This window comes from Pipistrellus kuhlii, unplaced genomic scaffold, assembly GCF_014108245.1.
Source record: "Pipistrellus kuhlii isolate mPipKuh1 unplaced genomic scaffold, mPipKuh1.p scaffold_m20_p_2, whole genome shotgun sequence".
In the NCBI taxonomy this organism is placed as follows: domain Eukaryota; kingdom Metazoa; phylum Chordata; class Mammalia; order Chiroptera; family Vespertilionidae; genus Pipistrellus; species Pipistrellus kuhlii.
The window spans coordinates 72,848,045-72,861,726 of NW_023425515.1; the positions used below are offsets into that span (position 1 = coordinate 72,848,045).

The 13,682-nt window shown below is 39.7% G+C and overlaps 1 protein-coding gene across 3 annotated transcripts in view; it reads right to left on the bottom strand.

The window, feature by feature from the left end:
- The window catches only part of ZBTB11 (zinc finger and BTB domain containing 11), a 32,769-nt gene that overhangs the window by 12,554 nt on the left and 6,533 nt on the right, over positions 1-13,682 (bottom strand). For all 3 annotated transcript variants that reach the window (XM_036447714.2, XM_036447711.2, XM_036447712.2), the window contains 2 exons: positions 4,168-5,006; positions 3,758-3,937 (listed from right to left, as the gene is read on the bottom strand). In XM_036447714.2, coding sequence (XP_036303607.1) covers positions 3,758-3,937; positions 4,168-5,006 — 1,019 coding nt within the window. The remainder of the gene's footprint in view (positions 1-3,757; positions 3,938-4,167; positions 5,007-13,682) is intronic.

The following is a 13,682-nucleotide window of genomic DNA, read 5'->3' on the forward strand; positions in this document are numbered from 1 at the left end:
AGACTGTTCCCAATATATAGGGTGGGGTTCCTAGGCCTGGACGGCAATCAGGGCCATGTGTGGGGTGACTGGTGGGTGGGGCAATTGAAGGGCCTCACTAGCGCCTGCCTTGGCTGGCAACCTGGTGCTGCCTGCTGTCCAGCCCGGCCCCCAATCACCACTACCAGCTGCTGTACCTCCTGAATTAGCAGAAGAGCCTTGTACAGTAAGCATCCTCCAGTCACCCAAGTTGGGTGCTCCAAGTGTGCCTCTGTGGGCTGTGCACATTGCCCCGTTATAATTGAGCTTTGATTGCTGTTGGCATCACTGGAAGGGGAATGACTAGGGGTCATTCCCCTTCCAGTGATGTGAGGACTAGTTGCGAGCAGTGAGGGAGCTGCTGTGCAGAGAACCTTACAGAGCAGGACTTGCTTCAGTAGGGCTTTGGTGCTTACTGATTCCCCACTTGGAGGGTGTCTCTCATGGAGGTGGTAGGGTTATAACCTGGTATGGTCTGAAGCTGTCCAACAAATGCATTGGCTGTGGTACTAAGTCAAACATCTATGCCCTGCCTGGGGCATAGCTACAGAGCAATCTGCAAATGGCTGCTACTGTGTTAGCATAGGAGATGATCAACAGAGACCAAACTGTGAACCAAGGCAGGCTGCAGCTAGTGATGGGTCTATGGCACTTAGCAAGAGGCATGGACTATCCAGGGGTCCTCAAACTTTTTAAAGTGGGGGCCAGATCACGGTTCCTCAGAGAGCTGGAGGGCTGGACTATATGAACTACTAATTCCTACTGTAACACGTCGGCTGCGCTCACTGCCCAAAAAACCTGGCGGGCCGGATCAGACTCCTCTGCGGGCCGCATGTGGCCCGCGGGCCGTAGTTTGAAGACCCCTGGAGGCTGCTTGAGAGTTTTTAGGAAAGTTTGAAGCAGGAGGCAAGAGGAGTCAGTTGTATGGAAAAGCCACTGGAAATAGCTTGGATGGGCCTAAAGGTTAGGCCTCAAGGAATCTCCAGGGCAGGGAAAAGTGTGAGCCAGGTTGATGGAGTCTCAGATATGATCCCTATCTGTCAGCTCTATGGGTGTGGGCGTCTCAGAAAAGGAACAATGGACTCTACCAATCCTTTTGTCTGACAGGAAACTCTCATGCTGGTGCCAAAAAAGAAACGTAAGTTCATCCCTGTATATCCTGGTTCCATTAAAGCTGCTGCCCCAGCAATGGAGCTCAGAGAAAGTGAGTCTGAGTTCAGGCCCTTTAAGAGGAACTGCCTGGGATTCTGGCAGTCCTCCATTCCACTCAGCTACACATGCTCCCCCCACCCCCATCCCACCAGTTTTTATAGCCAGTCCTCTTCCTGGCACTGAAAACCTGGGTTGGGTATCTGGTTGAGGCAATGGCCTCTTACTCCTCAGGGGGGTAAGGTATCCCTCCCAATTTTATTTATTTAATTTTAAAGAGTAGAGAGAGAGGAAGGGAGGAGAAACATTGATGGGAGAGTAACATCGATCTGCTACCTCCTACATACCCCCTACCGGGGGTCAAGCCAGCAGCCCAGGCATGGGCCCTGCCCAGGACTCAAACCAGAAACCTCCTGGTGCAGGGATGATGCCCAACCACGCCGTACCAGCCAAGCCATTCTTCCTGATTTAAAGCTGCCACTTGTGGGTGTGAGATCAGTCCGTTCTGCATCTCTGCCCCTCCTCTCAATCTCGGTGTGGCTTCTTCTTTAAATCCCTAGTTGTAGGACTTCCATTCATCTAGATTTCAGGAGGTTCTGAATGATGGATATTCTGTATTTTTGATGCGAATGTGGAAGGACTCGAGTATCACACTTCTACACTTACCTACCATCTTCACTGGAAGTCTGTTTTGTTTGTTTTTTAGTGTTTTTTTAAAAATATACTTTATTGATTTTTTTTACAGAGAGAAAGGTACAGGGATAGAGTGTTAAAACATTGATGAGAAACATCAATCAGCTGCCTCCTGCACACCCCCTACTGGGGATGGGCCCACAACCAAGGTACATGTCCTTGACTGGGATCGAACCTGGGACCCTTCAGTCTGCAGGCCGAGGCTCTATTCACTGAGCCAAACCAGTTAGGGCTCTGTTTTTTTATGTTTGTTTGTTTGCTTTTGTTTTAAAGTTTTCTTCTTTCTGTATAGTCTTGGATTCCTCAAAGTTGTTTTTCCTCTTGAAATGTTTATCATGAGTCTGATTATCCCTGGTGTCCATTCACATTTCAGAATAAGATGTTTAAAAAGATGGATTGAGCCGAAACCGGTTTGGCTCAATGGATAGAGCGTCGGCTTGGGGACTGAAGGATCCCGGGTTCAATTCCGGTCAAGGGCATGTACCTTGGTTTCGGGCATATCCCCAGTAGGGGGGTGTGCAAGAGGCAGCCTATCGATGACTCTCTCTCATCGATGTTTCTAACTCTCTATCTCCCTTCCTGTCTGTAAAAAATCAATAAAATATATTAAAAAAATAAAATAAAAAGATGAATTGGAATTTCTGTGAAAGGGGGGAGTGGGCATTAACCACGGCTTTTATCGATATCTTTAGGACTTTTGTTTATGGACTTTGGATTTCTCATATCGGAAGTCTTTCTGCTTTCAAGGTAAAAACCTGACTATTAACATGCTAAGAACTGTTTAGGGAAAAGTATGGAAGCTTTTACTTTTCCTTGTTTTGGGTATAGTACATTTACCCTCTCTATATACAGTGTTCCCCAGAACAATTATAATTTTATCTTTTCTTGAATGTAAAGGATGAATTTTTTTCTGAGGAAGTGGTGGTGGGGACTTAATTGCCTCTCAAAAAGACTTTCTAACAACCAGAATCACTTCTTTTAAGATAGCTAGTAATACTAATTCCTAAGCTGTTTAGTAGTTCTGCAGTACAACTTTGACCGATTCTTAGCTTTCCCCACTGAAAGCCTGGCAATGAGCCTTTTTAAATAATTTGTTGAATCAGTTATTCCATCTATTTATCAGAGTCTAGAATTTAGTTGCTAAGTTCTCCTCTCCTATTCTCTTTGAGCTTATTTATTTTTTCCTTCCACGGACACTGTGTGTGCCCTGCTAGAAAAGTTTTTTTTTTCTTTAAATATATTTTTTATTTCAGAGAGGAAGGAAAAGGGAGAGATATAAATATCAATGATAAGACAGAATCATTAATTGGCTGCATCCAGCATGCCCCACACTGGGGATTGAGCCCACAACCCAGGCATGTGCCCATGATTAGGATCAAACCTGGGACCTTTCAGTCCACAGATCAATGCTCTATCCACTGAGCCAAACCAGCTAGGGCAAGAACTTACATTTTTTAAATGATAATTTTACTGTCTTACTAGTATCAGGAAGAAGTAGAGGTATATCACTAAATATATTTTTTTTGTCAAGGAAATACAAGTACAAATCAGAGGATAAGTCTTATAGTAATACTAGAGGCCTGGTCCATGACATTCGTGCACTGGAGTGGGTGGGGGGGTCCTCAGCCCGGCCTGTGCCCTCTCGCAGTTCGGGACCCCTCAGGAGATGATGACCAGTTGCTATAATGCGCACTGACCATCAGGGGGTGGACACTCAAGGCAGGAGCTGCCCCCGACTGGTGGGTCCACCCTTCAGTCGATTTGCGTATTAGCCTTTTATTACATAGGATAAGGGAGACAGACACATAGAACACAAATGGCAGAAAAACAATGAAGCAGTAAGTTAGATTCCACTTATCATGAAGTTAGACCATCTTTAATTAGTTCAGATACTTACCGGGCATTTGTAATCTCTAGATCTTTCATGTTTCAGTGAGTGCATTATAAGCGTGTATCTTCTCTGAAAAACCATTCCACATTCCCCGCATTTATGCGATGCTTCTTCTTCAGTATTCTCTTTAGCATCCCTTTTTGGCTGTTTCATCTTTTTTCCTCTTTGAACTAATTTCTGGGCTACCTAAGTAAGGGATAGAAAACAATCTAAGTAAATATTAATCATTTTTATTTTTAAGCCATGAATCATAAATAATGCAAATTCATATATCTTATTATACTGGTATTAAACTTGAAGTTGCTTTCCAATACTTACTTTTCCTCCACCCCATAATTTTCACCATAGATGTAAGTTTATCCATAAAATACTTTCAAATTAAAGCTAAAACTACAAATGCCAACTCTGCATCATACCTGTTGGACTGCTGACTTGGGAGTGGCTTTCCGTTTCTGCAGCTTTTTCTCCATTCCTTTGTGTAGTCGAATATATCCCCCTTCGTTGACAGAACGCTGTCGAAGCCTGCTTCTGTAAGTATCATCATCAGGGCTGAGGTCTGTCTTTGCAACTAGATTTTCCTGATCTTTTAAAGACTGCCCAAGGCTCTGCCTATGCTCTGGAATGTCTTCACAAATATCCTCATTTGATGTATCATTTCCCATATCACTGTTTTCTGGAGAGCCACTGGTTACATTCTCTTTGGAAAGCTTAGGACAGATATTAGAAACTGTGCTACCTTCTCTGCTGTTTACAGGTTCTAGTTCTGTCTCATTGTTTTTTGTTACTAAATCGACAGACTCCACTTCAGGATGAGAATCAGCTGCACAGCCTGTAGGCGAAGGTGACGGAGCAGCCTCAGCCTCTGCAGAGACCTGGGGCTCAGGCTGCTGACTGGGCTCTCCGTGCTGCTCAGTTTCTGGCGCTTCGCCATTCACCAACAGCACAATTTCACAATCCCCAAGGTCAGAAGGTAAAGCTGTGCTGGTTCCCTCATTGTTAACCACAGGAGGTGCTGTATCTCTGTTTTGTTCTGGCAAGTTCTGGGTAGATGCAACTGTTTGTACTTCACCCTTCTTATATACCGTTAGCTGCTTCTCTTCCATTAGTTTATGTACATTTTCACAAATTTCTAAAACTTCTGACATGAAGAGATGCCGAGCCAAGATGGCTACATCAGCCATGCTACAGAAATCAAAACTCAGCACAGAAGTATAGGCAAATTCCAGTAAAGGCAGGAAGCTTGCTTTACAGAAACCTATATGAAACAAGACAGATGGGGGACAAAAAAAAGTCAAATCACTACGAACACACCTTGTAAGAACAATTAATACAAGATTATGACAATATAAAATAGAATATAAAGGCAAACATGACCATTTATTCTGCAATTAAATACCCTGGATTTGTTTTTGTGTTCTGGTTGCGTATTAAGCCTTGACTAACTCACTTCTATAAGCCGACTCTCTCAATACCTAAAATAGAAAATAATATCAGACTTACTACCTCAAAGAGTTGTTGTAAGGCAGTCATTTTCAAACTGTACTCCTTAGAACCCCGGGGGTTCCTCAAATTCCCCTCAAGAAACAGCTGCTGGAGAATGGAGGGTAAAAAAAGAGAGGGACGCAGGTGAGTAGGCAGGGTTCAACCAACTTGTCTCCTAACCTCACTTCATATGTATAGCTGCATATTTTAATAGAAGTCCATATAAAAAATTTATTGTGAACAATGAGTTCTACTAAATGTTCAAAAACAAGGTATAACGTAGGATGTTATCAAAATGTTTCTATAGAGAATTAGATAATAGTACAGGACATAAAATGTAACTACTCAACTCTGTCATTATAGCTAGAAAGAGTAGTCATAGATAATACATATACAGATGGGTGTGGCTGTGTTCTAATACAATTTTATTTACAAAAAAAAACGAGAAAAAGGATTGGGCTATGGTTTGCCTATTCCTGGTCTAAGGAATGAAATAATTACTGTACACACGAGGTATTACATTCCTATTTTATGTGAAAAAATAAAATCAATTTATTTCTAAGTTCTCAATACTTCGCTTTCAAAAGCCACATTAATTATATTCATGATTCAAAAATCAGAAAATTATAGTGATATGTCTAACTCCATCTCCATAACCAGTATTTTTAAGAATTTGTATAGCTTTCCAGAGTTTCTTTATAAAGTCAAGCAAACATTCTTATTTTCCTTTTTTTACAGGAGATATCTTATTATACTCTACTGTGTCTTACTTTTCATATGTAATAATTTATCTTAGAGAACTTATTAAAATATTTTAAAATTAATTTTAGAGAGGGAGAAGGAAAGAGAGAAACATCAACGATAAGAGAGATTGATTGATTGCCCACCCTTCCCCCCACCAGGAACCTAGCCCAAAACCTGGGAATGTATCCTGATTGGGAATCAAACTGTGACCTCCTGGTTCATAGGTTGACGTTCAACCACCGAGGCACACCAGCTGGGCTATCTTAGAGACCTTTTATTAAAATATAGACAGCAAGCCCTAGCTGGTTTGGCTCAGTAGATAGAGCACAGGCCTGCGGACTGAAGAACCCAAGTTTGATTACGGTTAAGGGCACATACCCAGGTTGCAGGCTCCATCCCCAGACAAGGGGATGCAGGAGGCAGCCGATCGATGATTCTGTCTCAACATTTATGTTTTTCTCTCTCTCTCTCTTCCTTCCTCTCTAAAATCAATAAAAATATATATTTTAAAAAATAAAGAGGCGTCAAAGCAACCTTTTAAAAACATACATTTGCCGAAACCGGTTTGGCTCAATGGATAGAGCGTCGGCTTGGGGACTGAAGGGTTCCGGGTTTGATTCCGGTCAAGGGCATGAACCTTGGTTGCGGGCACGTCCCCAGTGGGGGGTGTGCAGGAGGCAGCGGATCGATGTCTCTCTCTCATCGATGTTTCTAATTCTCTATCCCTCACCCTTCCTCTCTGTAAAAAATTAATAAAATATATTAAAAAAACAAAAACAAAAATGCCACACACATTTGCTGCGTTATTTAATTTTGACTCAAGCTACATAAAATACTGTCCTTTTCCATAGGCAGATGGAGTGCAGAAGTATACATGGAAGCCATAAACTGTAAGATACATTAGGATCAGGTTGAACACTGAGGAAACTACACACCAACATTATCATCATGGCTGTTTCTGCCATTCCTATGAAAGCTGTAATTAAATAGGCTATAATCATATTAATCATGCTATAAATTATGAGACCAAGTTAAAAAAGCCTGAAGAAGAAATATTTCTTTATATATATATATATATATATATATATATATATATGTATATATGTTTAATTGATTTTAGAGAGGGAGGGGAGAGATAGAAACATCAACGATGAGATTCAGGAGGCCATGGTTTGATTCCTGGTCAGGGCATATCCCTTAGCTGTGGGCTTTGTCCCCAGTGTGGGGCACCGTGGATCAATGAATCTTTCTCATCATTGATGTTTCTATCTCGCTCTCCATCTCTCTTTCTCTCTGAAATCAATAATTAAATTTTTTTTCAAAAAAGAACCACTTTTAAAAATACTATAAGACACACACAAATTAGGAAAACAAAAATAAAAAGTCAATCATAATCTTACTGTTAAAAGGTAAGACATAATTTTGGTATTCTGTTTTTACCTCTAGCCTTTTTACACACACATAATGAAAAGGAAACGGGTAATTCTGCAAGATGAAACAGATGTGAGAGAGACATATCGGTTGGTTCCCTCCTGTTCAAACCCTGATCCGGGTCGAGCCTGCAAGTGTGATACTTGCCCTTGAGTGGTAATCGAACCAGGGAGCCTTTTTGCAGGCTAATGCTAACCACTGAACACAAACCAGCCAGGACTTCTTTTTATTTTATTGATTTTAGAGAGAGAGAGAGAAGGAGAGGGAGAGGAACATGGATTTGCAGTTCTACTTATTTATGCATTCAATGTTTGATTCCTAACTGGGATCAAACCTGCAACTTTAGCTATGGGGATAAAGCCAACCGAGCTACCAAGCCAGGAAATTTTCTATTATGTGTCTTTATGAAAATTTAAAACATTTTAAATGGACACCATGCCCCGCTAGTCTGGCTCAGTGGCTGAGCACTGGCCTACGAGAGCCAGGAGGCTGCGGCTCGATTCTGATCAGGGCACATGTCTGGGCTGCAGGCTCGATCCCCAGTGTGAGGCATGCAGGAGGCAACCAATCAATGTGTTTCTCTCACATCAATGTTTCTCTCTGTTTTCCCTTCTCTTTTCCACTCTCCCTAAAAACCAATGGAAAAACATCCTCAAAGATTAACAAAAAATAAAATTTAATTTAAAAATAAAACAAAATGTAAAACTAAACCCTACACATAAAAAATTTTTAAAAAATAAAAACTTATGACAGGTACTTCCACATCCAGCATACAGTATGGTAGACTAAGATGCCCTGAAGGACTCATATACTTGAAAAAATACTAAATAAAAATATTACAAAGTAATATTCTAAATAGTCAGTGCCCCACCAAATTAATCCAAGCTTAATTAATTTGATTAATTTTATTGATTTCAGAAAGGAAGGGAGCGGGAGAGATAGAAACATAAAAAACAAAAACAAAAAAAAAACCCAACCAAACAAAAAAAAACACCTTAAGATGAGAATTTAAAGTAGTCCCAGACTGCTAATGCCCTCAGTATCTAAAGAAGCAAATGCTTTTCTAGGACTATTAACTTAGGACTCAAAGATTTCCCATAAAATTCTAAAGAATATGAGTTCAGTATGTATAGGGTGTTTTGTTTTGTTTTGTTTTTTTATCACAAAGAAACATGACACAATGAACAAAAGTTAGTAGAAACAAATAGCATAAATCAAACCAACAAAGAATATACATATTGCTATGATCAAACATGAAAAACAAATGGTAGCATACTAGTAGAACAAATAGCCATAAAAAGTACTCCCTAAAAATGATAATCTAAACTAAAACTATTGATAAAAAGATCCTCTAAAATGGAAAACATAAATTGGAATTTTTTTAAAAAATCAATAAATTTCATAGCAAATCAGACACAACTAAAGGGTGAACTAGAATTTTTCAGAATAATTCATAAAGAAATGAACAAATTATAAAGAGAGATTAAAAGACACATTAAAATGAGAATGTTTCAAAAAGTTTAAAGTACTGCCCTAGCTGGTTTGGCTCAGTGGATAGAGCATCAGCCAGCAGACCAGAGTCCCAGGGCCAATTCCAGACAAGGGCACATGCCCGGGGCTGCAGGCTCCATCCCCAGTAGGAGGCATGCGGGATGGTTCTCTCTTCATCATTGATGTTTCTATCTCTCCCTCTCTAAAATCAATAAAAATAAATTTTAAAAAAAGATTTGTTAAAATTAAAATAATAAATAAATAAATAAATAATTTTTAAAAAAAGTTTAAAGTACCTTGAAATAATATAGCAAAAAATATGTAAGGCCTTTGTTGGATAAATCTCTAAAACTTTATTATAATCTCTAACAAAATACATTTTTTCTTTTTGTAGAAGTTGAGGAGCTGCTTTGACAGTTTATATGGAATAGCAATCGATTTTTAGTAACTAAAACCCACCTGAATAATAAAGGTGGCACACTTTCCTTATTATAAAGCTAAGGTAATTAAGACCAAATTTTAAGAGTATACAAAAGCCCTGGAGGGTGGCTCAGTTGGTTGAAGTGCTGTCCCATACACCAAAAGGTTTCAGGATCAGCCCCCTGTCCAGGTGCCTATGGGAGGCAGTCTCTCTCTCTCTCTCTCTCTCTCTCTCTCTCTCTCTCTCTCTCTCTCTCTCTCTCTCTCCCCTCTCTCTCTCTCTTCTCTCTTCCTCCCTTCCTCCCTCTCTAAAAATCCATAGAAACATGCCCTTATAAGGATAAAAAAAATTAAAGAGTAGAAAGAAACAGCCAATAGATTAGAGCAAAACCTAGAGCCAGTATGAAATACACGTGGAAATTTATTTAGTTTTCTTTCCTTACCTGAGGATATTTTTCTACTGAGTTTAGGGAGAGTGGAAGAGAGAGGGAAAGACAGAGAGAAATATCAGTGTGAGAGAAACACACTGATTGGTTGCCACCTGCATGAGGCCTGACCAGGGTCTGGGCCGGGGAGGAGCCTGCAACCAGGGTACAGGCCCATGACAGAAATAGAATTCAGGACCCTGTGGTCCACAGGCTGATGCTCTATCCACTGAGCCAAACTGGCTAGAGCAGAAAATTGTTTTCTAAGAGAATTTGCATGGTCTTTGAGTGGAAGAGGTTAGAATATTCACTAAATGGTTCTGAGACAAGTGGTAATCAAAATGGGGAAGGAAATTATATCAAAAACCTATATCTCATACTAATATTCTGAATAGATTAAAAATTAAACATAAAATAAAAACTAGAAAAATGTAAAAGGACAATGTACGAAAATATATATGAGTAGGAAAAATTTTTCTAAAGTATAAACAACATAAAGAAAAATACTGATGAATTCAACTACTTACGCTAGGTAATTAAAAAACATATACTTTTTTTATAAAGTATTTTTATTTCTTAATATATATTTTTGATTTCAGAGAGAAAGGAAAAAGGAGAGAAAGAGATAGAAACATTAATGATGAAAGCAACAGGCAGACTATCAAATTACAGTGGGGAGGGGAGGAAGATCGGGGGGAGATAATAGATCAACCGAAGGACATGCATACATGCATGTAAGTACAACCAATGGACATAAAACTCTGGGGAGGGAGGGTATGTCTGGGAGGGAGGGAGGGGGGCAAAAAAAAATCAATAAAATATATTAAAAAAAAAAAAGAGAGAGAGAGAGAGAAATAAGCAAATTGAGCAGCTTTGGGAAGCCTTACAGTTCACTGTAATGTAGCATTAAACTCTATAACATGGTTGAGTTAAAAAAAAAGAAAAGAAAAGAAACATCAATGATGAAAGAGAATCATAGAATGGCTGCCTCTTGGACACTCCCCACTGGGGATTGAGCTTGCATCCAGGGCACGTACCCTGACCTGGAATCAAACTGTGACCTCCTGGTTCATAGGTTGACGCTCAACCACTGAGTCACACCAGCCAGGCACTGCATACATCCTATATAATAAAAGGCTAATATAAAAATTGACCTAACGGCAGAATGACCAGTCGCTATGATGCACACTGACCACCAGGGGGCAGACGCTTAATGTAGGATCTGCCCCTGCTGGTCAGTGTGCTCCCATAGGGGAAGTGCGGCTCGGCGAGAGCCTGCTCACAGCTGGCAAGCACAGCAGCGGTGGTGGGAGCCTCTCCTGCCTCCGTGGCAGCCGGACAACCCCAAGGGCTCCCAGACTGCAAGAGGGTGCGGGGCGGATGGAGGGACACCCCTCCCCACCAAGTGCACAAATTTTGTGGACCAGGTCTCTGGTATTTTATAAACTATCTTTATCTATTTAGCATTTAAAGCAAATGAGAATTTTTAATGTCTCCTCCACCTACTATGGGCTTACATATTTGCTTAGCAGTCCTAGTTGGTTTGGCTCAGTGGATTGAGGACTGAAGGATCTGGGTTTGATTCTAATCAAGGGCACATGCCTAGGTTGTGGGCTCAATCCCAGTAGGAAGTGTGCAGGAGGCAACCAATCAATGATTCTCTCTCATCATTGGTGTTTCTATTTCTCCCTCTCCCTTCTCTGAAATCAATAAAAAATATTTAAAAAACAAAACAAAAAAAAAGCAATGTTATTTGCTTAACATATATAAAAATAAGCAGATGGAATGAAGAATAAAAGAGGTTGTGTTTTTTTTGTTTTGTTTTAATAAAGAGGTTGTATTGCAGTTATTTGGGGGCAGACATTTAATTTACTACAAGCTACTGGGAAACTGGAAAAGAAAAACACTCTTGCTTTTTCCTGCTTCAAATGCAAGAAAGACAGAAAAAAAATTCCAAAGCTAAAAATATAAAAAGACTGTATCTGTGATGAGTTTTATTAAGATGGCCCAGTACAAAAAGTATTTTCTCCTGAGTCACCAAACACAGAAAAAAAGCAAACTCTATTAATCTAGAATATTATACAACTCTATACTCCATCTAAGTTTTTGCTCACCATTGTATCCCTAGAGTCTACCTTAGCTCATTACACACAGCAGATGATTAATAAAAAAATTTTTTAAATATGTTTTTATTGCCAAAACCGGATTGGCTCAGTCGATAAGTGTCGGCCTGTGGACTGAAGGGTCCTGGGTTCGATTCTGATCAAGGGCATGTATCTTGGTTGCGGGCACATCCCCAGTAGGGGGCATGCAAGAGTCAGCTGATTGATGATTCTCATCGGTGTTTCTAACTATCTCTCTCCCTTCCTCTCTGTAAAAAAACAATAAAATATATTTTTAAAAAATATGTTTTTATTGATTTCAGAGAGAGGAAGAGAGAGAGGGAGAGAGAGAAACATCAATGATGAAAAAGAATCATTGGTTGGCTGCTCCCTGCACGCCCCCACTGTGGGTCGAACCTACAACCTGTGCATATGTCCTGGCCAAGAATCGAACCCTGACCTCCTGGTTCATGGTTGCCACTCAACCACCGAGCACATAAGTCAAATTTTTAATAATTAAGCACATATTCATATATATATATATATATATATATATATATATATATATATATATGTCTTTCCAGAAGAAATGAGTTTAAAAATTATAAGGCAGAAAAGGATCAATGGTTAACTAGGTTAAGTGTTAGTAATATACCTGGAAAAAATCAAGTTTTTGTTTCAGAAAGAAGAAATGATTCTTTACACAGTGATGTCAGTAATTCAAGAGTTGCAGCAAGTTAATATTATGAGAAAATTAATAAATAAGGTTAGCTATTTTAAATATATTTTTATTGATTTCAGGGAGGGAGAGGGGGAGATAGAAACACTGATGAGAGGCCGAGATCGGTTTGGCTCAGTGGATAGAGCATCGGCTTGGGGACTGAAAGGTCCCAGGTTCGATTCCAGTCAAGGCATGTACCTTGGTTGAGGGCACATCCCCAGTGGGGGGTGTGCAAGAGGCAGCTGATCAATGACTCTCTCTCATCGATGTTTCTAACTCTCTATCCCTCTCTCTTCCTCTCTGTAAAAAATCAATAAAATATATTTTTTTTAAAAAAAGAAACATTGATGAGAGAATTATTGATCATTGATCAGCTACCTCCTGCACACCTCAACTGGGGATCGAACCCTCAACCTAGGCAAGTGTCCTGACTGGGAAATGAACTGTGACCTTGTGGTTCATAGGTCAATGCTCAACCACTAAGCCACGCCAGCCCAGCAGGTTAGCTATTTTAATTCATACTAACTTTTCATTTATTGGTTCCTAAGCCCTTACATAAGTTCTAATAAGGCCAAAAACAAAAGTCAAATTATTCATTTACAATAACAATGAAACAAACAAAAAACCCTCTACCTAGAATTCTCATTATCCTACAATGACAGTTTGATTATTGTACCTAATGAGTTCTAATGATTAATCTTAAAAAACAACCCCCCCAAAAAACAAACAAACAAAAAATAAAAAATAAAAAAAATAAAAAAACAGACCTTCAAAAGTGCTCTATAACCACATGTTCCACAACTTAATATACAGGCAGTCATTTTTTAAATAACATAATTACTTAGTATAGTAACACTGGTGCAGTCATGGACTTTTCTCAATCTGTTTTTAACAGTGTAAATCCCAGATAATCTTCTACTGCTACAATTGTCTCGCCTCAGAGGCAGTGGATAGGAAATGACAGCCTTTTCCATAAATCTACCTTGGAAACCTTGCTAACAGTTTTTAGTTTAGCTTAAGTCTGCTGCTATAAGTGGGCTTCTCCCAATTCAGCATAAACCCTGACTTTGTAAGAAACACACACACACACACACACACACACACACACACACACA